General features: G+C 48.8%; 1 protein-coding gene across 1 annotated transcript; it reads left to right on the forward strand.

The window, feature by feature from the left end:
* Window positions 1-60: 60 nt before the first annotated feature.
* On the forward strand, window positions 61-21,511 carry LOC109758263 (protein ROS1A). The gene is made up of 8 exons (XM_045232023.2): window positions 61-6,012; window positions 6,142-6,221; window positions 16,416-16,500; window positions 16,578-16,669; window positions 16,763-16,831; window positions 16,906-16,942; window positions 17,032-17,114; window positions 18,687-21,511. Exons 1-8 carry the CDS (start codon window positions 5,011-5,013, stop codon window positions 18,709-18,711), a joined length of 1,473 nt encoding a protein of 490 aa, XP_045087958.2. The 5' UTR covers window positions 61-5,010; the 3' UTR covers window positions 18,712-21,511.
* Window positions 21,512-27,026: the final 5,515 nt, after the last annotated feature.

The following is a 27,026-nucleotide window of genomic DNA, read 5'->3' on the forward strand; positions in this document are numbered from 1 at the left end:
GTTTGGAGAGATAAAAGCCATGTTGTGCTCTAGTCTGGGCCTTCGTCAGGAAATCCGCCAACTGTAACTCGGAAGGCACATACTGAAGAGCAATAACCTGATCCTGCACACCAGCGCGCACATAGAAAGCATCAACACCAATATGCTTGGTGAGCTCATGCTTCACAGGATCGCGCGCAATGCTAATAGCACCTGTACTGTCAGATAAGAGCAGAGTCGGTGTAGTGACAGAAACACCAAAATCCTGAAGTAACCACCGTAACCAAGTCACCTCTACCGTCAAAAGAGCCATGGCTCGCAACTCAGCCTCGGCACTCGAACGGGAAACTGCAATCTGTTTCTTCATCTTCCAGGCAATGAGAGAACCGCCAAGAAAAACACAGTAAGCAGAATGTGAACGGCGATCAGAAGGACCACTAGCCCACGTAGCATCCGAATAGGCCTGAAGCTGTAAAGAACTGGAGCTAGGAAAGAATAGACGGTGAGAGATCGTGCCCCGAAGATATCGGAGAACACGAAGGAGATGACTATAGTGAACCGATGTGGGAGCAGAGACAAACTGACTCAGAATATGAAGCGGATAAGAGATGTCCGGACGAGTGACAGCTAGATAGACAAGACTGCCAACGAGATGACGATAACGCGTCGGGTCAGGGAGAGGATCACCATCAGTAGCACGGAGGTGAACATTGAGCTCCATAGGAGTCTCAACAATGCGGTCGTCAGTAAGAGCAGCACGAGCAAGAAGATCCTGGATATACTTTTCCTGGGATATAAAAAAGCCATCAGAGGTAGAAGAGACTTCAATCCCAAGAAAGTAGCGAAGAGGTCCAAGATCAGACATAAGAAACTGCTCACTAAGACGGGCCTTTACAAAGGCAATATACTCAGGGTCATCCCCAGTGATGATCATGTCATCAACACAGAGAAGAAGAAGAGTCCGACCACGAGGAGAAAGGTGAATAAACAATGCTGGATCATGAGCATTGGCTGAAAAACCAGCAGTAGTGACCACAGAGGCAAAACGCTCAAACCAGGCGCGAGGGGCTTGCTTAAGGCCATAGAGAGAGCGACGAAGACGACATACCATGCCATCAGGAACAGAATACCCAGGTGGTGGCTGCATGTACACCTCCTCACGCAGCTCACCATTAAGAAAGGCATTCTTAACATCAAGCTGAGATATAGACCAGTGGCGTGCAGAGGCAACGGCAAGAAGTGTACGAACAGTGGTCATATGGGCCACAGGAGCAAAAGTCTCGTCATAATCACGACCATGCTCCTGTTGAAAACCACGAGCCACAAGACGAGCTTTGTGACGCTCAAGAGAACCATCGGAGCGAGTCTTAACCTTGTAGACCCACTTACAAGTGATGGGACGGACTCCGGGAGGAAGAGAAACAAGATCCCAGGTACCAGTGCGTTCAAGAGCAGCAATCTCCTCTGCCATCGCAAACTGCCATTCAGGATGAACAACAGCCTGACGATAAGAAATCGGCTCAAGAACAGCAGCACCAGCGGTGGGAAATCCAAAGCGATCAACAGGCGGACGAGGACGAGAACGCAAGCCATAAGTAGGCTGAGAGGAAGAGGACAACTCATCCAATGAGGCATCCACAAGTCGTGAACGACGAGTGTAATGCTGAGGAAAAGATGGAACAATAGAAGGAGGAATCGCCAAGGTAGAATCGGGGGGTGGCGACGAAGAAGTCACCGGAGATGAAGGTGTAGAATCCGGTGACATGCTAGGCGAGGAGACCGGAGAAGATGGTGGCTGCAAATTGACTAGAGGTGGAGAAGCAGAGGGAGTGGAACGAATAGGCACAGGCGCGACGGGGGTGATAGGTGAGTCAGGAAAAGTGAGAAAAGAGATATCCTCCACTGAAAAAATCGAGGAAGATGGGCGTGGGTAGAAAGGACGAGACTCATCAAAAGTCACGTCTCGAGAGATACGCATCCGACGACCGATAGGATCCCAACAACGATAGCCCTTATGCTCATCACTGTAGCCTAAGAAGACACACTCAACAGACTGAGCGGTCAGTTTGGTGCGTTTGCGAGGGGCAAGAAGAACATAGCAAACACAACCAAACAAGCGAAGCATCGAATAATCGGGAGAATGATCAAAAAGACGCTCGAAAGGAACACCACCCTGTAGAGCAGCGGAAGGCTGTATATTGATAAGATAGGTGGAGGTGGAGACGGCCTCAGCCCAAAAATGAGGCGGGAGAGAGGCAGCAATCATCAATGCACGAGCCGTCTCAAGACGATGTCGATGCTTTCGCTCAGCCACACCATTCTGAGCATGAGCACCAGGACAAGAGAATTGAGAGAGAGTTCCTTGCTCAGCAAGAACACCACGCAACATCTTAGAGATATACTCGCCAGCGGAGTCAGCACGAAAAACACGAATGGGTGAAGAGAACTGAGTATGAACCATGGCAGCAAAACGCTTATAAATAGACAACACCTCACTACGAGAAGTCATGAAATAAAGCCATGTGTAACGAGAGAAATCATCTATGAAAATAATATAGTATTTATGACCACCTTTCGAAGCGAAAGGAGCCGGACCCCATACAGCAGAATGGACTAAATCGAAAGGACGCTGAGACACTGACTCACTATGTGAATATGGTAACTGAATCTGCTTGCCAAGACGACAACCCTGACACTCTAAAGAGACATCTCCTAAGACAGACCCCAGAAGACCTCGACGAACTAAAGACGACAACCGAGAACCACACAGATGACCAAGTCGATGATGCCACTGCTTGAAGGAACCAGTAACAGAGGCGACAGAAGCGGAGGAACTGGCGATGGTGGTGGCAGCGGAAGGAACATGAAGCCAGTCCAACTCCCAAAGACCCTGAGAATCACGGCAGCGAGGGCCAGCCCCAACCAGAGTGTGCGTGCGACGGTCCTGGACAGAACAAGAGTCAACGTCAAGGATGACCCGACAACCAGAATCAGTAAGTTGACCAGCAGAAAACAGATTCATGGTAAGTCGAGGAACATGAGCAACATCAGGAACAGAATAAAAAGAAGTAGAAAGATTGCCTCTACTAGCAACAGAAAGTGGAGTACCATCAGCAGTGAAAACATGAACACGAGAATCCAGCGATCGAAGAGAGGACAAAGCGGAAGAATGAGAAGACATATGAAAAGAAGCTCCGGAGTCCAGAACCCATGGGGATGTACCTGACTGTGTAGAGGGCGGTTGCTCAGTGCGGGAAGCATCAGTCACAGAACCAGCAGTACCCGTCGAGGAAGAACCTGAAGCCGCGAGCAGACGCTTAAGTCTCAGAATATCCTGCTCAGTCAAAGCAATGGCTGAAGCTGTCGAGGGAGATGACGAAGTCCCTGAGGATGATGATCGCGCCTTGCGCAGGTGTTTCCGCTTTGTGTAGCACTAGGACTCAATATGACCATCATTGTTGCAGTAGTCACAATGTGGACGGGGGCGACCTGACCCTCCAGAAGGAGTGGGCAAGAGCGGCGGAGCACTCGAGCGAGAATGGGTCTGTGCAGCAGGTGGAGTGGAAGAAGCCCGAGTAGCGAGCACAGAGGGAACCTCCAGCAAACCAGCACCACGTAAGCGAGTCTCCTCAGCACGAATCTCTGAAAGCGCCTCCATGAGAGAAATACGGCCACGAGCAAACAACTGAGCACGCCGGGGCTCAAACTCCTTACGGAGCCGAGACAGGAACTCGTAGACGCGATGAAACTCCAAATTGGCCTGGACAGCCTGGCAACAGGGGCAAGTACGACAACCAGCACTGCGGAGAGAATCAAGCTGGCGCCAGATAGCAGAACTCTGTGCATAGAAGTCATCAACAGTAGAGTCACCCTGCTGAAGAGCATGCTCCTGACGAACCACGGAAAGGTATAAGGCATCACCAGAGGGCTCGTAACGCTGACGAAGACAGGTCCACATCTGAAAGACAGTAGGAAGACCCAGAAACTCAGAAGCAAACTAAGGCAGAACACTAGCAGTGAGAACAGCTGCAGCACGAGCATCATCATCAAGCCACTGGGTGTAAACAGACAAAGCACCATGATACGTCTGAAGAGCCTCCTCATAAGACAAAACCCTCTCATCATAAGCACGATCAGCAGCCTCATCAGCAAGCTTAGCCGCATCCTTGGCGGCCTGATTAGCGTCCGTAGGAAGAACCGGTGGAGTCGGCGGAGTAGGGGCCACCGGAGGAACCGGACGTGGCGGACAGCAGACCTCGCCAGAAAGAACACCCCAGAGACGGATGCCACGCATGTGAATGCGCATGAAGCCAGCGAACTCGGTGTAGTTAGTACCATCGAAGATCACCGGACAGCGAGGGACAGCAACATAGCCCGATGCAGCAGACATTTTTTTTAACAGAAGGCAGACGTTCAGGAGTCCCGATCTGCAGCAGCGGCGGGCGGCTCGATCAGAAGTGGACGAGCCTCGGAAGCAGAAGCTCGATCTGGCCTCGAGCGGAAGATAGGGCGGGGCAGAGCAGGCCGATCCAATCGGGAGATAAAGGGGCCGCAGGCAACACCAGATCCGAGCGGACGACGAGTTGGAGCAGACGACGAGCGGGTGGCTTCGATCCGAGCTCGAGCACAAGTCTGGCAAGGAGCGAAGGAACGGAATGGGCGGACGGCTTCGATCCAATCGGGGGCTGCGGGCGACGAGTTGGAGCAGGCTTCGATCCAAGCTCGAGTAGAAGTTGGCAAGGAGCGATGGAGCGGAACCGGCTTCGATCCTGGCGACTTCGATCCGAGCTCGAGTAGAGGTCGGGCAAAAAAAAGTGGGCGGCTTCGATCCCGGCGACTTCGTGTCGAGCAGAGAGGAGATCGAGGAGACCGGCTTGCGTCGATCCAGTCAATCGGGGGGAAGAGTGGACCGGACGTGAGGAACCGGCCGGCACCACGGGAGGATCAATCACACGAGTTGCGGCGTGGAAAAAATTGACCTAGCTCTAATACCATGTTAGGAATAAGCAACTTGTATTCCCATGAGGCCATATGCCGATATATATACATGTACAGGTGTGGAACATATGCAGGAAACCCTTTATACAACAGGATAAATACAAAGGGGTACATGACTCATATTATAACTCTAACATGAATAAAGATGTGTTGCTTGATCTAAACAGAACTTATCAGGCTTATGCCTCCTATCTCCAGAATGGCCATGTGGATTTTCCGTTTGTCAGCCATCTGGACAATTCATTCTGCACAGGCCTTGATAGCATGTTTCATCCAAATATTACACAACCTGAGGCTAGTTTTTATCAGTTACCATCTGCTTCTAGCATGTCCAACAGAAATAAAACCAGAGAGGCTGATTGTTCAAGCAATGTTCTATATTGTATGGACGAGTCACTAGTCCAGCAGAAGTCCCATTTTCCTACCGAGCCTTCGCAAAATGGGAATTTTTCACCAATAATGAAACAAAACTTTCAGCCATTAATTAGTTCAGTGGATGAGTCACTTTCTAAAGAACAGTTATTTTGCGAATACAAATTTTCAAGCAAGGACATTGAAGCTCCATTTGCGCAACAGCATGAGTGTTCAAATTCGCAAGAGGTATACAGAACAAGGGCAAAGCAAATGGGTGGTCAGTCAGGATGCAGCCAACCCCAACTGGGAAACAATATCAAACTTCAGGCAGAAACATGTGAAAATTATTGTTCTTCAAACTTGTGTGAAAACCAGAATGCTCATTCACAGGTCTCACAGGGAGTTGCAGATCCCATAAGGAAATCAAAAGTTAGTCGAAAAGGTTCATCGGAAGTTCCTACAGATGAATCAAAAGGAAAGACGGTGTGTGGGCCTACAGAGGAAACTTATGATTGGGAAAAAATACGAAAAGAATTGTTCGGCAATAATGGAGATAAACCAAGAAGTCCTAATACAAAAGATTCGGTTGATTGGGAAGCAGTACGGCAAGCAGATGTGAAAGCCATATCTGAAACCATTAGAGAGCGAGGACTGAACAATATGCTAGCAGGCCGAATAAAAGTAAGTCTGACAAAATGACAGGGCTGAAAACTCTAGCCAGTCAAACATGTCCACATTTCAACTGTGGTACATGTTTGATTTACAATATTAAATTTGCCCATTTTAATCTATTGGTCATTCGCTGTGCAGGAATTTCTAAACCGATTGGTGAGAGACCATGGAAGCATTGATCTTGAATGGCTGAGAGATCTCGAACCAGAAAAAGCAAAGTAAGTAACCAGTTACATTTTAAGAAAACTATCAGAACTATTGACTGACGAAAAAGGGTTTCCCCCGCTTTATATTATAAAGCAACCACCAAGCAAAACAAGGTCACACCAGCAGCACAGGAGCAGTTCAAACAAAACACAAACTAGTCTAGTTCCGAAGAAGAGTGCAAGATTAGCTGGGGGCACAGCACAACAACCCCAACAAAGAAATAGAGCAACAAGCTAATCCGGCTCTGGCGGTGGTGGCGGGGACGGGAGGCGACGGAGCGAAGCTCGGCGATGATCCTGTCGATGTTGTTGCGAGCACACCGCTTACTGAGCGGTCTCCATAGCTGTAAGAAACCACATAATTTGTAATACCGTGTCAGTAGCACGTCGCGGAATCACCTGCTCAATCACAAGCTTATGGTCTTTGATTGGGACCGGATGGCGCTCTCCTCCCGCGACCCGGTCGGCGCCGCGCCGGCCGCGGCCTGCTCGCCTGCGCCGCCGCCTCCGCCGCCCTGCGCTGCTCCGGTCAGCTCTGCCGCACCCCCGCCTCCCGACGCCCCGCTAACGCTGGCCGCTGGGCCGCTCGCCCCGTGCTCTGCTGCCCCCGTCGGGGAGTTGCTACCGCTGCGCTTGGCGGAGGATGAGGACTCCACCGCTGGCCGTCCCACCGTCCGGCGCACACCTCCGGCTCACCAGACTGTGCTGTGCCCGATGCTGGTCGACGTGCCGAGACGGGGAGCCCCCTCCCCACCCCATGCTCGCCGGCCGGTTGCGAACCCCCTCCTCCCGACGCCTGGCCAAAGGGCCGACCTTGGGTCGCGTACCGCTCGCCGCCGCCGCGCTCCGGCGTGGGGCGTCGCGGGGCGGTCCGACCTGGGTCGTGCCCGGTCCTCTTGGCGCTCAGCGGCGGCTCCCCCTGGTTCTCGGCCTGCCTCCTCCCCGGCGGCGTCATCTCAGCCGGTGGTCACCCGCTCCTCGCCGTTTCGACCGTTCATCGCAGCTTTTGGCACCTCCTCGCTCCGTTTTTCGCCCAGCCACTCCCGTAGTCGCCCCATGGAGTCTGGAGCTCCTGCACCGGCGCCGGTCGCAGCGCGAGGGGAAACCCTAGTCACTGCTACCCCGTCTTGCGGGCTGGGACGCCTGGTCGTGGGCCGCCCTAGTGTTGGGCCGGGATTTGGGCCTGGGGCTTGGGCTGGCAGCTCCGCTTCTGGGCCCAGCCTTAGCTGCGGTCCTAGTGGGCCGGCCTGCCCGGCCATTAGGCCTATCTGGCTGCCTACGGGCTTCCCTCGCCCCCCATCCCATTCCTCCCCTGCCCTAACCCTCCCTCTCCCGACCCCCGCCGCCAACCCCTCGCTCCCTCCCCCGTCGCTGCCGAACTCGCCGCCGGCCCCCGACGACGTCCGCGGCGCGACTCCTTCCGCCCGTCCCCCGACGCGATGCGCCATGAATCCGAGCTCCGCCGTCAGCTTTCCTCCCGCGGCGACCGCCGGTCTCCCGCCTACGATGACCACCGGTCCCCCTCTCGCCGTTCTCCCCCTCGCGCGGACCGCCGTGGCCGCTCCCGCTCGCCTCCCCCTGTCGCGGACCGCCGCGATGGTCGACGCCGGTCGCCTTCCCCTCCGCGCCGTAGGGATGCCAACCGCTCCCCGGCCAGGGGCGGCCACGCTCGATCCCCCGACTGCTCCTATGGGCAGCCGGCCCCTCCTCCCGCTGTAGCCGCGGTCCGCCGCTACCAGCCACCTCAGGGCGAGCCGAGCCTCCCCCCCGATCGGCAATGGAGCGGGACGGGGCCGGCCTGGGGGCAAGCGCAAGAAGAAGCGCGGGCTTGGGCGCGCTAACGGCCCTGCCCCGGTTAACGGCGCTTCCCGGGATCTCGCCGCCTCGACGACGTCCGCTCTCCTCCCCGACGACCGCTCCGCCGACCTCGTCAAGTGCTTCAACTGCGGCCTCTCCGGCCACTCCTAGGTGGCATGTACTCGTCCCCAGGGCTGCTACCTCTGCTCGGATCCTGACCACCCGGCGATCCTTTGCCCCGACCGCCCGGTGCCGGAGGAGTTGGTGATGTACGGGCATGGGATTGAGGGCCTCGGCTTCTTCCACGTCGAGGTGCCTGACATCCTCTCCCCCTCACCATCGCTCCTGGTGATTGTCACCGTGAAGGATGGGGTCGCTTCGCCGGAGATGTTAGAGGCCGAGCTCAACCATCTCTACCACTGCTCCTGGGATTGGCAGGTCACCATGCTGCCTGGAGGCCAGTTCTCGGTCGTGTTCCCCAACGCTGTCAGCCACGGCTACGGCACCCGCAGCGGAGACATCACTCTAGCTCTCAACAGCCTAGTGGTGGACATCTCTGTGCCGGTGCGGGACCCCCTGGCGGTGGCTGTTTTGGACACGGCTTGGATCCTCATCGGTAGCCTGCCCGACATCGCTCGATCGGAGCGGGTTATTCGGAGCATGTCCCGCATCCTCGGCAAGGTGGTGGTGGTGGACGAGTTGTCCCTCCGCAAGGAGGAGGAGGTCCGCGTCAAGGTCAAATGCCTCGACTCATCCAAGCTTCGCGCCACGATCCGGGTGTTCTTCAACGATCAGGGTTTTGACCTCCGCATCTCCCTCGAGCCGCCCAACCACGTTGGCCGCCCCCGCATCCCCGGCGACAGCTTCTTGGGGGGAGGGCCAGACGGGGATGGTGCGGGGGATCGCCGCAGTGACCGCGACCCCCGTCACGGACGCCGCTCCGGTTCAGAGGAGGACGACGATGACTCCGAGGACAGTCCTCCTCACGACCAGCCCCCCGCTCCGGCTGCTAGGAGTGGTGGTGGGACCGGACGCACCCACTCCTCGGCCGCTCCGCCGCCCTCCGACGACGGCCTCGACGCTTCGGACGCCAGCCTTCAGGTCTTCCCCGCTTCATCGCCCCGCTCCCCTGTCAGTCCGCTTCTTGATGTCTTCACCACCCTCTCCGCTGGGGCCGTCCCGGACCCACCTAGCTCGGCCGCGCCTATGCCTCTCGCTCCTGTGGTGGAGTCCCCGGGGGCGGTCGTGGCCACCCTGGACCCGCCCCCTCGGACCCTGCAGATGCTGATACCGCGCTAGAGATGGCGCTGCTCTCCCCCCCCCCCCCCCCCCCCCCGCTGCCTGTGGCAGCCAGGCCGCAGCTGGGGGCGGAGGTCCAGCTGTCCGACGCCGACCTGACTCCTGCTCCTCCGGCTCCCCCGGCCCCCGAGGGGCCTCTCTGCCCGACGCACCCTGGTCCGCCTCTGGCGCTCCTGGACTCCGCCGCCGTGGAGCTGCAGGTGGTGGTGACCACCCCAGCGGCCAGACCGATGGGTAGCCCTGCTCTGCCTATCCCCGAGCAGGCAGAGCTCAGGGCCGCTGCCCGAAACCTCGAGCCAGGTACACCGCTCATTCCTGCCTCTACAACTACTCGTTCCTTTTCGGCCTTGGAGTCGGCTCCGCTTGGCCACCTCGCGAAGGTGGCAGCGGACTCGGCAATTGTGTTTCGGGGAGAGGTAGCTCCCCCGCTAGTTCAGATTGAGGCTATCCGTGCACGGGAAATCCTAGATGGTCGCCTCGCCGAGGCCCGTGCGCGCCCCCTCTTCTTCGGGCGTCCCTTCGGGGACGGCCCCGAATCATCCGCCTCGCCTGACGGCCGCCCCAGTTGAGATTCGTGGCCGCACTCGCTCTCGCACCGCTGCCCTCCACGCCCAGAGCGCCTCTCGTGTCTTGGGGTCAAGCAGCCCCCCGATGGATGAGTGATGCGGACCCTCTTCTGGAACATCCGCGGTTTCGGTCAAGATGGCCGACGCCGCCAACTAATCGAATACATGCGAACTGAGCGAATCGACATTGTGGCCATTCAAGAAACCATGCATACGGAATTTTCCCTGTCGGAGCTCGAGCACTTGAGCTCCGACCTATTTGCTTGGCACTGGCTCCCTTCTAGTGGGAGTGCGGGCCACTCGGGTGGCATCCTCCTAGAGGTGAAGGATGCCACCTTTGAGGTAGGCAGCATGGATCGGGGCGAGTTCTACGTGAGCATGGAGATCTTCGAGCGAGCACTGAACTTCAAATGGGAAATTATTGCGGTCTATGGGCCGGCCGACCACCGCCGTTCGGAGGCTTTCCTCGGTGAGCTCAGGAGGAAGGTAGCAGCTGCTCAGCTCCCGGTAGTGGTGGGAGGTGATTTCAACCTCATTCGGTCGAAAGAAGACAAGAGCAATAACTTGGTGAATTTCCCGCGGATGCAGATGTTCAATGACTGCATTGCGGACATGGGGCTTCGCGAGCTCGATCATGTCGGAGCCAGGTTCACTTGGACAAACCGACAGGTTGAACCGACTCGCTCCGTTCTCGATAGGGTCTTCGCTTCCCCTGAGTGGGACATTCGTTGCCCCCTAGCTTCACTCCGGGCGATTACGCGGATTGGCTCAGATCACGTCCCCCTTCTCCTTTCTTCGGAAAATGAGCGTCCTCCCCTTCCGCCCCTATTTCGTTTCGAGACCTTCTGGTTGCGCCAGCCTGGGTTCTCTGCCGCGGTGGGCGCGCGATGGCGCGAGGCGCGCGAGGCCCCCCATCGATCCCTTTCGGCCGTAGACAACTGGCACTTCTGCGCCAAGCGGTCACGACAATTCATGAAGGGTTGGGGCGCAAACGTAGGCCGCGACATCCGGGAGCGTAAAAAAGCTCTCCTTCATGACATCCAGGCGCTAGACCTTCAGGCCGACGCCGCTGGCCTCTCGGCGGACGAGTGGATGCTTAGATATGATCTGGAAGACCAGCTCACGGTCATCTACTCAGACGAGGAGGCCTACTGGCGTCTGAGAGGTACTCAGAATTGGGTCCTTAAAGGGGACGCCAATACCGCCTACTTCCAGGCCATTGCAAACGGCCGCCGTCGCCGGAACTCCATCCCCCTTCTTTGGGACGGGGAGCACCTCCTACAGAGCCCCGAGGACATCCGGGCTCATGTAGACGGCTTTTACAGAGACCTATTCTCTGCTTCCCCTCGGGGAGGTCTTGCCCTGGCGCAAGATATTTGGCCTGCCCACAGTTGCGTTTCGCCTGCGGACAACGAGGCCCTCACGGCTCCGTTTTCCGAGGCGGAAGTCTGGGCGGCTATTAAGAGCATGAACCCATCCTCGGCTCCGGGTCCTGATGGGCTACCTGTGAAGTTCTTCCAGAACTTCTGGGAGGTGATCAAACCTGAGGTGATGGCACTATTTGACGAGTTCTTCGTCGGGTCCATCGACCTCGCCCGGCTCAACTTTGGTGTAATCACCCTCATCCCCAAAGTGGCCGGGGCCTCGGAGATCCGCCAATTCCGCCCGATTACGGTGATTAACGTCATCTTCCGCATCCTCGCAAAGGGGTACGCCATTAGGGTGGCCACTATTGCCGACCGGATCACTCACCCGGATCAGTCAGCCTTCATCCAGGGACGTTATATCCTTGACGGAGTCCTGGTGTTTCACGAAGCTCTCCATGAGGTTCACTCCAAACACCTCAAGGCTGTCTTCCTGAAACTAGACTTCCACAAGGCGTATGACACGGTTAGTTGGTCTTTCCTTCGGGAATGTCTTCTCCGAAAGGGCTTCGATGATCAGTGGGTGACTAGGGTGATGCAGATGGTTTCCTCAGGCCGGACCGCGGTGAACATTAATGGGGAGATCGGCCCCTTCTTCCCCACCCTCTGTGGGGTGCGCCAGGGCGACCCCTTCTCCCCGTTCTTGTTCAACATGGTGGTCGACGCCCTGGCCGCCATCTTGGATAAGGCCAAGGCAGCTGGCCACATTAAGGGGATAGTTCCGCATCTTGTTGGGGAGCACGGGATCTCCCTTCTCCAGTATGCGGATGACACCATCATCATGGTGGAGGGCTCGGAGAGTGATATTTCAAACCTCAAGTTCCTTCTGTTGTGCTTTCAACAGATGTCTGGCCTCAAGGTCAACTTCGACAAGAGTGAGGTGATGGTCTTGGGATACTCCCAAGACGAACGCCAGAGTATAGCGGATCGGCTTAATTGCCAGCTTGGGAGCTTCCCCACGATTTATTTGGGGATACCCATTAGTGATTCTAGGCTTACGGTGGCTAAACTGCGCCCCACGATGGGGAAGCTTCAGCACCGTATCGAGCCTTGGCAAGGTCGGTGGCTCTCCAAAGCAGCTCGTACAGTGCTCATCAACTCGTCCCTCGCCAGCCTGCTCTTGTTCATCATGAGCTTCTACAGCCTTCCGGAGACGCTTCATCACGAGATCGCCACTGTTCAGGGCCGTTTCTTTTGGGCCGGTGAGGGAGACAAGCAGAAGTACCACATGGTTAGGTGGTCTGAAATCTGCAAGCCTCGCGACCAGGGCGGCCTCGGGATCATGTCTTCCAAGCGCATGAACATTGCCCTCCTGACTCGGTGGCTTTGGCGGATTGCCAACGGAGATGGTGGCTTGTGGCTTCGCATCATTCAGCAGAAATACCTCCGAGGCCAGCCTCTCGCCTTCTGCCAGCGGTCTGGGGGGTCCCAGTTCTGGCAATCCGTCATCCAGCTCCTTCCTGTCCTCCGGATTGGGACTTCGATTGAGGTCGGATCAGGCACCGCGACCTTGTTCTGGTTCGACAGATGGACTGGCGACTTACCCCTTGCGGCTCGCTTTCCCAACCTATTCTCCATTGCGGTGGCCCCTCAGATATCGGTCGCGGCAGCCCTTATTGACTTAGGGCAGCTCGTGTTCCGAAGGCCCTTTGGTCTGGCTGAAACAGCCGATTGGCAGGAGCTGCTTGACTGCATTGCATTGCACGCGCCTGATCTTACGACCGAAGATGACAGCTCCAGATGGCGTCTAGAGCCTTCTGGACAATTCTCCACCAAGTCCTTGTACCAGGCCATTGCTCCCTCGCCTGGCCATGAGGCGCTCACATCTGGGAGATTCGCCTTCCCCTGAAGATTAGGATTTTCCTGTGGCAATGGATCCACGGCCGCCTCCCGTCTGGCGTCGAGGTCCTGAAGCGCAATGGTCCGGGTGATGGGCGATGCCCGCTCTGCGGGCCGGAAGAGGATTCGAATCATATCTTCTTCACCTGCGTGTCCGCGCAGTTCCTAAGGAGCTGTTTCCGCGAGATAGTGGGTGGAAGCTGGGACCACAACAACTTCCCCGCTCTCTTCGCCGAACTCCAGGCAATCCCACCCGCAGTTCGCCACATTAGGTGGCTGGCCGTTGGGGTGCTGGCCTGGACGCTGTGGACTGTTAGGAATAAACTTGTGATTTAGCGCATCCCTCTTCGTCATGCTACTGACGCTTTGTTCAAATGGTCTGGTTACTTGCAGCTTTGGCGGCCGCTTAGCCGCCCCAGGGAGAGAGACACCATCACCTCCATCATCACCCAGCTTCGCGCGATGGCTCTCCGGATGGCTCCGCCGCTTCCCCCTCCACCCCCGGAACCAGATTAGATCGTCGCCGCCATCGCCATCGCCACCGCCTTGCCGTTTTGGTTTTTTGTCTTCTCGTGTGCTTGTGCTGGGCTTATTGTGCTGTGCCCACAGCGGAACTTGGGTCTCTTTGTCTGTGTGTTTGTGTTTGGGTTGGACCGTGCCTGCGGTGGCTTTGGGTGAGTGTGTGTGGTGTGTGGGTGTGACATTGATAACCTTGTGCTTGGTGTTGCTTTATTTATAAAGCGGGGCGAAAGGCTTTTTCGGTAATCACAAGCTTATTACGGATGGTCCATAATGTCCAAGCTAGAGCGCTAACTACCACCCACATTGTGGGTCGTTGACTGGCGGCATGTTACGCACTTCAAGGAACATATCTGGGAGGTTGCCATGGCACCATCCGCCACCAATCCCCTCCTGAAGGGTACTCCACAGGAAGATCGCTGCCGGACATGTGAAAAAGATGTGATTGGAGTCTTCCGGGACATCACATAGTGGGCAATTTCCATCGCTGGGGCCACTTCTCTTTCGAACCTCGGTACTCGAGGGTAACCGACCTCGCACCAATTGCCAAAGGAAGATTTTGATCTTCATCGGCACTTTCATCTCCCAAAGGAGATTGAGTTCCGCCGGACCCGGCGTGGCCGCAATGGCCTTATATAAGGACTTAGAGGAGAATTGTCCACTCGGCTCGAGATGCCAAGAGATGGTGTCACTCTCAAGTGAGGGGGTGTGTAGCGCCACACTCAATCAGCTCCTCCCATTGGTCCCGTTCCGCCGTACCAAAGGTACGCCTAAACGCGAGGTTGGCAAGGTTACCAAGGGCATCTTCTACCGAGATATGAGGTCTCGCACAAATGCCGAAAAGCAGCGCAAAGCGTACCGCGAAAGGTCTGGTACCCGACCAACGGTCCAACCAAAACAGGGTACCAACCCCGGATCCTACCGAGATAGAAGATCCTATATGGAGGACCGGGAGTAGTTGGATTATCGCTTGCCAGAACTGGGACCCTCCAGACTGTGGGGCAAACGCCAATGGTTGGCCATGCAAATATTTTGCGCGTAGGATGTCTAACCACAACCCGCTCTCGCCCACGGCTATTCTCCACAACCATTTGGAGAGAAGGGCGATGTTCATCCGTTTGGATGAAATAACCCCCAAGCCACCTTGGTCCTTTGGTTTACAAATCTCCGACCACTTGACCATGTGGTACTTTTGTTTATCGCCATTGCCGGCCCAAAAGAACCTAGATTGGTATTTGGCAATGTCGTGATGAAGGGATTCCGGGAAGCTATAGAATCCCCTAAGGGTACGCAAAAGGCTTGTTTTAGTTCCATAAATTATTCTTGTAGCCACATGGGATAGATAATGCACTTTTTTTCAAGCATTCTTTCCACGAATACTCAAAAGGCTTGCATCTCATTGCCCTAAAACAAAGGAGAGTTTTGCATATCTCGTGGTTTGTCGATTGAACCATGCACCTAGTCACAACACAATGTGATTACTCCCTGGGCATGATTAGCATCACACCCCTTGCACCAGCTAGCTTTGCGCCTCTGGTCCCAAGCACGAGCTGCCAGGCTCTTAAGCCTGACGAAGCTGAATATCGACACTTAGAACTGAAGACAGTATATAGAGGTGTAATGTTTCACCTCTGAGTGATGAAGCCTACGTCGTCCGATCTGCATCTTACGGTTCCTGGCGCCACTTACCGCTTCCTACCAGCTTCGGCAATATCAACCACAGGTGGTCCACCCTACGGCTCACCGAAGCCCAGCCGTCACTGTTAATTTATCCGATAACGGGCTTGCTCATTAACTGTTTCCCCCTCTTTTGCTTGCTGTCCTGTAATAAGAACAACCATTCTGGATCTGAGACGATCATCTCTTGTAACTGGGTTAAACCCTAAGCCGCTGTGTTCCGGCTGGCCTCATATGTACCTCAGATCTTGCCCAGATTGAATGCTTTATCCTGCCAAAGTAGCTACTTTCTACTGAAATTCCTCTTAAACTGTAACTCATCGACAGCTCAGCTATTCTAAACCTGTCACGAGCCTCGTCCTGAATCTTGCACAGCTGCTGCGGGATGCCTCGTCGTGCAGCACTGAAAGTGCAGATGTTCCGCTGCTTCTAGGCACCAGGCTGCAATCATGATGAGCGATGTTGTGCCCTTCCTCTGAGCAGCAATACAGACAAGACTGAGGAGGCCCACCATGATTGGAAGTAGACACCCGGCTGCCGTAGTGGTGCCATAGTTTTGGCACAAGACTAGGCAATCGACCAAAAGATGCTAAACAAGATAACTTCACTCAGTGGTGCCTGTTTGTTTTTTCGTTCTTTTCTTGGGCTTGTTGAGCTATGCGCTCAGCAGAATCTGTTGTACCGCCATGTGTGTGTGCGTGTTGTGTGCAGCGTGAACCTTGTTGAACTTTGTTGGACCTTGGCTCTAGTGGTTGCTTTATTTATAAAGCGGGGCGAAAGCCTTTTCCGGTAAACAAGATAACTTCACAGTAAAGTAATAGAAGGGCACATAGTATATAAGATGGCAGAATCTTATGTGACGATGCTAATACTGAGATATTTTTTATAAGTCAATTTGATCCCAAGATATTCAACCAAGTAGTAACCGAGTGTCGGAAAATTCCAAGTGCTATGAGCGATTTGCATGTCTCAAACATGCTTGTCATACAGGCCTGTCTATTAGCAATAGCTAAATATCTTTTTCTTAATTAGGTTTGACCATTGCATTTTCTTAACCTGTCAGAACCTTTGTTTCACCCTTTCAGGGAGTTCCTTCTAAGCATTAGAGGGCTTGGACTCAAAAGTACTGAGTGTGTTCGCCTTTTGACACTACGTCATGTAGCTTTTCCGGTATGTTCGGTCCTTACCTTGAGAAGCTTCTCCCAGTTACACTCTTATTCAGAGAATCTTTATGTTTAATCCCTTAGGTGGACACAAATGTTGCTCGGATATGTGTCAGGCTTGGCTGGGTGCCTCTTCAACCTCTGCCTGACTCTCTTCAACTGCACCTATTGAAACTGTATGTTTCTTATTCCCTTGAGTTAGCTTGATCACAGGGAGCATAAATATACCGATTAATTTGTCCGACATATATCACCTTCTTCCATCGAAGTTATCCCGTGCTGGACCACATACAGAAATATCTTTGGCCTCGACTATGCAAGCTTGACCAGTTTACTTTGTAAGTCAAATTCAGCATTTCAGAAAACAAATATTCTTAGCTTCCAACATTTAGTAACACCTCTCAGTATGCAGGTACGAGCTTCACTACCAAATGATAACTTTTGGAAAGGTGACAGGCGCGAGACAGTACATCTATCTAATGATCTAACAGGAATTTGATTTAATATGAACTGATAGACTGTTTTCTTCCTCTTTCAGGTTTTCTGTACCAAAAGTAAGCCTAACTGCAATGCATGCCCCATGAGAGCTGAGTGTAAGCACTTCGCTAGTGCATTTGCAAGGTAATCTCTTAAATTGCATGATATCCTTGTTACTTCAGCTATTAACCAGCTACACAATATTGCATAGGCATTTGAGTGGGGGGTGTTAAGACTCTTCATGCTACGACGACACTCTCAAGACGCGGATTTGGATTATCATTTTTTTTAGTATTACGCTTCTTCAAATGTAATGCTATTGCATAGGCATTTGAGTGGGGGGTGTTAAGGAGTATTAGTATTGGTCTATGAGTCCTTATTAGTCTATGTTTAGTTTCCTTGCACCTCAAGTCATGTGTAATATATATAAGCCCCTTGGGCCTTCAATAAAGATAAGTTGCTTAACATGGTATCGGAGCTAAGGTCTTGAGTTCAAATCCTGACTTTCGCAATTTATTAAAAATTGCTGATAGCCCCCCTTTGTGTCCACATAGAGGCCTCTTGAGAGTTTCGCGCGCCGTCGCTCTCTTCCGGTTGCACGTGTTGACTTGTCTTCCCCGTCACACGTGATAGGGGGTGTTACAGTATATATGGATTGCACTAGCCCTTTCCATCAGTTTGGACTTTTGGTTGCGTTGGCTAGTGCATGAAGCTTAACAGTAGAAACCCCTGGCCTCTGCATCAGTACGACGCACCCTATAGCAGTCTTATTTCCCAAATAAACTCTTACCATTTGGAGCATATGTTTTCGTATCACATACTTTGAAAGAGTACATCTACTTTTCCTAACGTGGTTAGTGTATATGTATTATCCCATATTCACACTTGCCAACAAATATTTTATATTTCATGAGTATTATCCAGTGAATTTTCTTTATCGTCAGTATATATGGTGACTGGTATTGTCAACATAGCTCGATAAAATTAGCTAGTTAGAATCCGTGCTTCCTTTTCTTCAGTGAATGATATACTATAGTATAGTACTTTATTGGATTGGAACTTTGCATTCACCAACAGTAACACCAAAATGAAAATACGGTCATTGTTTCCATTGGTTATTATATACGAAAATTCATTTTCTGAATTTGCAGTATCAGACAAAACTCACCACTTAACTAGTGTATAGTAGACAACGAAACAGGCTTCATGGCAATTTTTCATGTTATATCATGTGAATTGAATCATGAAATAGGGCCTTGATTCAACCGATTGCTATCCGTCCTCTAAGAAATTTAAGTTGCAGCTATTTCGCCTCATTAAGACATCCATACAGTCAGTGCACTCGTAAATAAATCTGTATATCTAGGATTTATTACTTTGGCACTCATGCTCGAAAATGCTTACAAAATCTTTTTGGAGCATCATTTTTCTTCTAGAGCATTAGGAATGTTTTTTCTTCACGAAGTTTTGCATTCAGAATGTTTTGAATTTTGTTCTATTTGTTTGATTTTACTGTTCATGAGGGTGCCTGTGAGCTCGTGATCAGAAACTCCATGTCTCTTTTGGTGTTCTTTTGAGTTGGTTATCTTCATGCTTGTGATAGCAGTAGAGTACAACATTTCCAAGTTCACCATTTAGTAACTAGTAGTAATAACTTGTGTTATATGAGCTAGAACGTGCTTATGCAGAGGGATTTACCTTTGTTTATTTTTGCAGGGGTTGTATGCGTGAGGGGCTTTGACAGGAGACAGAGGGCACCAAGACCGCTTAATGCAGGGTTACATTTACCTGCAACAAAGGTTACAAGAGATAAAAGGCGTGCAGCAGCCAAAGAGGAGGAATAAGCCATTGAGATAGAGGAAAAGAAAGCATACATGCAAGATTCAAACCTAAATAATCATAGTATTGCTTTTAGTTTTCTTTTCTTCCGCTGCGTTCACTAAATCCGTTGATATTTTGTGTTTCTCATGCCATGTGAGTCCAACATACCTTTGTCCGTCAGCCTTTTTCTGGTCATTGTCCTCTCTATAGGATTTCTGTGGCCTCTCTTTGCATTGTTGATCTAAGCCCATTCTCTTGCCGCCGAGCTTCTTTCGCCGTCGACTTTCATGGGCCATGATTCTTTAAGCAATGCTTCTTCTCTTGATGTGCCATCTTCTTTTGATAACCCATCTTCTCTTGATATTTCTATTGTATCTTCTATTGATGCGTTGTCTTCCTCTGATGTGCCATCAAATCGTTATCCCCTTTGGCGACTCGACAGGTTTTGAAGACTCTTCATGATACGACGACACTCTCAAGACGCGGATTTGGATTATCATTTTTTTTAGTATTACGCTTCTTCTAATGTAATGCTATTGCATAGGCATTTGAGTGGGGGGTGTTAAGGAGTATTAGTATTGGTCTATGAGTCCTTATTAGTCTATGTTTAGTTTCCTTGCACCTCAAGTCATGTGTAATATATATAAGCCCCTTGGGCCTTCAATAAAGATAAGTTGCTTAACATGGTATCGGAGCTAAGGTCTTGAGTTCAAATCCTGACTTTCGCAATTTATTAAAAATTGCTGATAGCCCCCCTTTGTGTCCACATAGAGGCCTCTTGAGAGTTTCGCGCGCCGTCGCTCTCTTCCGGTTGCACGTGTTGACTTGTCTTCCCCGTCACACGTGATAGGGGGTGTTACAGTATATATGGATTGCACTAGCCCTTTCCATCAGTTTGGACTTTTGGTTGCGTTGGCTAGTGCATGAAGCTTAACAGTAGAAACCCCTGGCCTCTGCATCAGTACGACGCACCCTATAGCAGTCTTATTTCCCAAATAAACTCTTACCATTTGGAGCATATGTTTTCGTATCACATACTTTGAAAGAGTACATCTACTTTTCCTAACGTGGTTAGTGTATATGTATTATCCCATATTCACACTTGCCAACAAATATTTTATATTTCATGAGTATTATCCAGTGAATTTTCTTTATCGTCAGTATATATGGTGACTGGTATTGTCAACATAGCTCGATAAAATTAGCTAGTTAGAATCCGTGCTTCCTTTTCTTCAGTGAATGATATACTATAGTATAGTACTTTATTGGATTGGAACTTTGCATTCACCAACAGTAACACCAAAATGAAAATACGGTCATTGTTTCCATTGGTTATTATATACGAAAATTCATTTTCTGAATTTGCAGTATCAGACAAAACTCACCACTTAACTCGTGTATAGTAGACAACGAAACAGGCTTCATGGCAATTTTTCATGTTATATCATGTGATTTGAATCATGAAATAGGGCCTTGATTCAACCGATTTCTATCCGTCCTCTAAGAAATTTAAGTTGCAGCTATTTCGCCTCATTAAGACATCCATACAGTCAGTGCACTCGTAAATAAATCTGTATATCTAGGATTTATTACTTTGGCACTCATGCTCGAAAATGCTTACAAAATCTTTTTGGAGCATCATTTTTCTTCTAGAGCATTAGGAATGTTTTTTCTTCACGAAGTTTTGCATTCAGAATGTTTTGAATTTTGTTCTATTTGTTTGATTTTACTGTTCATGAGGGTGCCTGTGAGCTCGTGATCAGAAACTCCATGTCTCTTTTGGTGTTCTTTTGAGTTGGTTATCTTCATGCTTGTGATAGCAGTAGAGTACAACATTTCCAAGTTCACCATTTAGTAACTAGTAGTAATAACTTGTGTTATATGAGCTAGAACGTGCTTATGCAGAGGGATTTACCTTTGTTTATTTTTGCAGGGGTTGTATGCGTGAGGGGCTTTGACAGGAGACAGAGGGCACCAAGACCGCTTAATGCAGGGTTACATTTACCTGCAACAAAGGTTACAAGAGATAAAAGGCGTGCAGCAGCCAAAGAGGAGGAATAAGCCATTGAGATAGAGGAAAAGAAAGCATACATGCAAGATTCAAACCTAAATAATCATAGTATTGCTTTTAGTTTTCTTTTCTTCCGCTGCGTTCACTAAATCCGTTGATATTTTGTGTTTCTCATGCCATGTGAGTCCAACATACCTTTGTCCGTCAGCCTTTTTCTGGTCATTGTCCTCTCTATAGGATTTCTGTGGCCTCTCTTTGCATTGTTGATCTAAGCCCATTCTCTTGCCGCCGAGCTTCTTTCGCCGTCGACTTTCATGGGCCATGATTCTTTAAGCAATGCTTCTTCTCTTGATGTGCCATCTTCTTTTGATAACCCATCTTCTCTTGATATTTCTATTGTATCTTCTATTGATGCGTTGTCTTCCTCTGATGTGCCATCAAATCGTTATCCCCTTTGGCGACTCGACAGGTTTTGAAGACTCTTCATGATACGACGACACTCTCAAGACGCGGATTTGGATTATCATTTTTTTTAGTATTACGCTTCTTCTAATGTAATGCTATTGCATAGGCATTTGAGTGGGGGGTGTTAAGGAGTATTAGTATTGGTCTATGAGTCCTTATTAGTCTATGTTTAGTTTCCTTGCACCTCAAGTCATGTGTAATATATATAAGCCCCTTGGGCCTTCAATAAAGATAAGTTGCTTAACATGGTATCGGAGCTAAGGTCTTGAGTTCAAATCCTGACTTTCGCAATTTATTAAAAATTGCTGATAGCCCCCCTTTGTGTCCACATAGAGGCCTCTTGAGAGTTTCGCGCGCCGTCGCTCTCTTCCGGTTGCACGTGTTGACTTGTCTTCCCCGTCACACGTGATAGGGGGTGTTACAGTATATATGGATTGCACTAGCCCTTTCCATCAGTTTGGACTTTTGGTTGCGTTGGCTAGTGCATGAAGCTTAACAGTAGAAACCCCTGGCCTCTGCATCAGTACGACGCACCCTATAGCAGTCTTATTTCCCAAATAAACTCTTACCATTTGGAGCATATGTTTTCGTATCACATACTTTGAAAGAGTACATCTACTTTTCCTAACGTGGTTAGTGTATATGTATTATCCCATATTCACACTTGCCAACAAATATTTTATATTTCATGAGTATTATCCAGTGAATTTTCTTTATCGTCAGTATATATGGTGACTGGTATTGTCAACATAGCTCGATAAAATTAGCTAGTTAGAATCCGTGCTTCCTTTTCTTCAGTGAATGATATACTATAGTATAGTACTTTATTGGATTGGAACTTTGCATTCACCAACAGTAACACCAAAATGAAAATACGGTCATTGTTTCCATTGGTTATTATATACGAAAATTCATTTTCTGAATTTGCAGTATCAGACAAAACTCACCACTTAACTCGTGTATAGTAGACAACGAAACAGGCTTCATGGCAATTTTTCATGTTATATCATGTGATTTGAATCATGAAATAGGGCCTTGATTCAACCGATTTCTATCCGTCCTCTAAGAAATTTAAGTTGCAGCTATTTCGCCTCATTAAGACATCCATACAGTCAGTGCACTCGTAAATAAATCTGTATATCTAGGATTTATTACTTTGGCACTCATGCTCGAAAATGCTTACAAAATCTTTTTGGAGCATCATTTTTCTTCTAGAGCATTAGGAATGTTTTTTCTTCACGAAGTTTTGCATTCAGAATGTTTTGAATTTTGTTCTATTTGTTTGATTTTACTGTTCATGAGGGTGCCTGTGAACTCGTGATCAGAAACTCCATGTCTCTTTTGGTGTTCTTTTGAGTTGGTTATCTTCATGCTTGTGATAGCAGTAGAGTACAACATTTTCAAGTTCACCATTTAGTAACTAGTAGTAATAACTTGTGTTATATGAGCTAGAACGTGCTTATGCAGAGGGATTTACCTTTGTTTATTTTTGCAGGGGTTGTATGCGTGAGGGGCTTTGACAGGAGACAGAGGGCACCAAGACCGCTTAATGCAGGGTTACATTTACCTGCAACAAAGGTTACAAGAGATAAAAGGCGTGCAGCAGCCAAAGAGGAGGAATAAGCCATTGAGATAGAGGAAAAGAAAGCATACATGCAAGATTCAAACCTAAATAATCATAGTATTGCTTTTAGTTTTCTTTTCTTCCGCTGCGTTCACTAAATCCGTTGATATTTTGTGTTTCTCATGCCATGTGAGTCCAACATACCTTTGTCCGTCAGCCTTTTTCTGGTCATTGTCCTCTCTATAGGATTTCTGTGGCCTCTCTTTGCATTGTTGATCTAAGCCCATTCTCTTGCCGCCGAGCTTCTTTCGCCGTCGACTTTCATGGGCCATGATTCTTTAAGCAATGCTTCTTCTCTTGATGTGCCATCTTCTTTTGATAACCCATCTTCTCTTGATATTTCTATTGTATCTTCTATTGATGCGTTGTCTTCCTCTGATGTGCCATCAAATCGTTATCCCCTTTGGCGACTCGACAGGTTTTGAAGACTCTTCATGCTACGACGACACTCTCAAGACGCGGATTTGGATTATCATTTTTTTTAGTATTACGCTTCTTCTAATGTAATGCTATTGCATAGGCATTTGAGTGGGGGGTGTTAAGGAGTATTAGTATTGGTCTATGAGTCCTTATTAGTCTATGTTTAGTTTCCTTGCACCTCAAGTCATGTGTAATATATATAAGCCCCTTGGGCCTTCAATAAAGATAAGTTGCTTAACATGGTATCGGAGCTAAGGTCTTGAGTTCAAATCCTGACTTTCGCAATTTATTAAAAATTGCTGCTAGCCCCCCTTTGTGTCCACATAGAGGCCTCTTGAGAGTTTCGCGCGCCGTCGCTCTCTTCCGGTTGCACGTGTTGACTTGTCTTCCCCGTCACACGTGATAGGGGGTGTTACAGTATATATGGATTGCACTAGCCCTTTCCATCAGTTTGGACTTTTGGTTGCGTTGGCTAGTGCATGAAGCTTAACAGTAGAAACCCCTGGCCTCTGCATCAGTACGACGCACCCTATAGCAGTCTTATTTCCCAAATAAACTCTTACCATTTGGAGCATATGTTTTCGTATCACATACTTTGAAAGAGTACATCTACTTTTCCTAACGTGGTTAGTGTATATGTATTATCCCATATTCACACTTGCCAACAAATATTTTATATTTCATGAGTATTATCCAGTGAATTTTCTTTATCCTCAGTATATATGGTGACTGGTATTGTCAACATAGCTCGATAAAATTAGCTAGTTAGAATCCGTGCTTCCTTTTCTTCAGTGAATGATATACTATAGTATAGTACTTTATTGGATTGGAACTTTGCATTCACCAACAGTAACACCAAAATGAAAATACGGTCATTGTTTCCATTGGTTATTATATACGAAAATTCATTTTCTGAATTTGCAGTATCAGACAAAACTCACCACTTAACTCGTGTATAGTAGACAACGAAACAGGCTTCATGGCAATTTTTCATGTTATATCATGTGATTTGAATCATGAAATAGGGCCTTGATTCAACCGATTTCTATCCGTCCTCTAAGAAATTTAAGTTGCAGCTATTTCGCCTCATTAAGACATCCATACAGTCAGTGCACTCGTAAATAAATCTGTATATCTAGGATTTATTACTTTGGCACTCATGCTCGAAAATGCTTACAAAATCTTTTTGGAGCATCATTTTTCTTCTAGAGCATTAGGAATGTTTTTTCTTCACGAAGTTTTGCATTCAGAATGTTTTGAATTTTGTTCTATTTGTTTGATTTTACTGTTCATGAGGGTGCCTGTGAGCTCGTGATCAGAAACTCCATGTCTCTTTTGGTGTTCTTTTGAGTTGGTTATCTTCATGCTTGTGATAGCAGTAGAGTACAACATTTTCAAGTTCACCATTTAGTAACTAGTAGTAATAACTTGTGTTATATGAGCTAGAACGTGCTTATGCAGAGGGATTTACCTTTGTTTATTTTTGCAGGGGTTGTATGCGTGAGGGGCTTTGACAGGAGACAGAGGGCACCAAGACCGCTTAATGCAGGGTTACATTTACCTGCAACAAAGGTTACAAGAGATAAAAGGCGTGCAGCAGCCAAAGAGGAGGAATAAGCCATTGAGATAGAGGAAAAGAAAGCATACATGCAAGATTCAAACCTAAATAATCATAGTATTGCTTTTAGTTTTCTTTTCTTCCGCTGCGTTCACTAAATCCGTTGATATTTTGTGTTTCTCATGCCATGTGAGTCCAACATACCTTTGTCCGTCAGCCTTTTTCTGGTCATTGTCCTCTCTATAGGATTTCTGTGGCCTCTCTTTGCATTGTTGATCTAAGCCCATTCTCTTGCCGCCGAGCTTCTTTCGCCGTCGACTTTCATGGGCCATGATTCTTTAAGCAATGCTTCTTCTCTTGATGTGCCATCTTCTTTTGATAACCCATCTTCTCTTGATATTTCTATTGTATCTTCTATTGATGCGTTGTCTTCCTCTGATGTGCCATCAAATCGTTATCCCCTTTGGCGACTCGACAGGTTTTGAAGACTCTTCATGCTACGACGACACTCTCAAGACGCGGATTTGGATTATCATTTTTTTTAGTATTACGCTTCTTCTAATGTAATGCTATTGCATAGGCATTTGAGTGGGGGGTGTTAAGGAGTATTAGTATTGGTCTATGAGTCCTTATTAGTCTATGTTTAGTTTCCTTGCACCTCAAGTCATGTGTAATATATATAAGCCCCTTGGGCCTTCAATAAAGATAAGTTGCTTAACATGGTATCGGAGCTAAGGTCTTGAGTTCAAATCCTGACTTTCGCAATTTATTAAAAATTGCTGCTAGCCCCCCTTTGTGTCCACATAGAGGCCTCTTGAGAGTTTCGCGCGCCGTCGCTCTCTTCCGGTTGCACGTGTTGACTTGTCTTCCCCGTCACACGTGATAGGGGGTGTTACAGTATATATGGATTGCACTAGCCCTTTCCATCAGTTTGGACTTTTGGTTGCGTTGGCTAGTGCATGAAGCTTAACAGTAGAAACCCCTGGCCTCTGCATCAGTACGACGCACCCTATAGCAGTCTTATTTCCCAAATAAACTCTTACCATTTGGAGCATATGTTTTCGTATCACATACTTTGAAAGAGTACATCTACTTTTCCTAACGTGGTTAGTGTATATGTATTATCCCATATTCACACTTGCCAACAAATATTTTATATTTCATGAGTATTATCCAGTGAATTTTCTTTATCGTCAGTATATATGGTGACTGGTATTGTCAACATAGCTCGATAAAATTAGCTAGTTAGAATCCGTGCTTCCTTTTCTTCAGTGAATGATATACTATAGTATAGTACTTTATTGGATTGGAACTTTGCATTCACCAACAGTAACACCAAAATGAAAATACGGTCATTGTTTCCATTGGTTATTATATACGAAAATTCATTTTCTGAATTTGCAGTATCAGACAAAACTCACCACTTAACTCGTGTATAGTAGACAACGAAACAGGCTTCATGGCAATTTTTCATGTTATATCATGTGATTTGAATCATGAAATAGGGCCTTGATTCAACCGATTTCTATCCGTCCTCTAAGAAATTTAAGTTGCAGCTATTTCGCCTCATTAAGACATCCATACAGTCAGTGCACTCGTAAATAAATCTGTATATCTAGGATTTATTACTTTGGCACTCATGCTCGAAAATGCTTACAAAATCTTTTTGGAGCATCATTTTTCTTCTAGAGCATTAGGAATGTTTTTTCTTCACGAAGTTTTGCATTCAGAATGTTTTGAATTTTGTTCTATTTGTTTGATTTTACTGTTCATGAGGGTGCCTGTGAGCTCGTGATCAGAAACTCCATGTCTCTTTTGGTGTTTTTTTGAGTTGGTTATCTTCATGCTTGTGATAGCAGTAGAGTACAACATTTTCAAGTTCACCATTTAGTAACTAGTAGTAATAACTTGTGTTATATGAGCTAGAACGTGCTTATGCAGAGGGATTTACCTTTGTTTATTTTTGCAGGGGTTGTATGCGTGAGGGGCTTTGACAGGAGACAGAGGGCACCAAGACCGCTTAATGCAGGGTTACATTTACCTGCAACAAAGGTTACAAGAGATAAAAGGCGTGCAGCAGCCAAAGAGGAGGAATAAGCCATTGAGATAGAGGAAAAGAAAGCATACATGCAAGATTCAAACCTAAATAATCATAGT

Source organism: Aegilops tauschii, chromosome 7, assembly GCF_002575655.3.
Source record: "Aegilops tauschii subsp. strangulata cultivar AL8/78 chromosome 7, Aet v6.0, whole genome shotgun sequence".
NCBI classification, from domain to species: Eukaryota; Viridiplantae; Streptophyta; class Magnoliopsida; order Poales; family Poaceae; genus Aegilops; species Aegilops tauschii.

What these genes read in the sequence shown, in the direction of transcription:
- LOC109758263 (XM_045232023.2), top strand. Translation starts at nt 5,011, where the DNA reads ATGCCGATATATATACATGTACAGGTGTGGAACATATGCAGGAAACCC. An exon ending in TGCTAGCAGGCCGAATAAAA is followed by an intron (nt 6,013 to 6,141) that starts GTAAGTCTGACA and finishes TTCGCTGTGCAG; the next exon opens with GAATTTCTAAACCGATTGGT. An exon ending in CAACTGCACCTATTGAAACT is followed by an intron (nt 16,670 to 16,762) that starts GTATGTTTCTTA and finishes CTTCCATCGAAG; the next exon opens with TTATCCCGTGCTGGACCACA.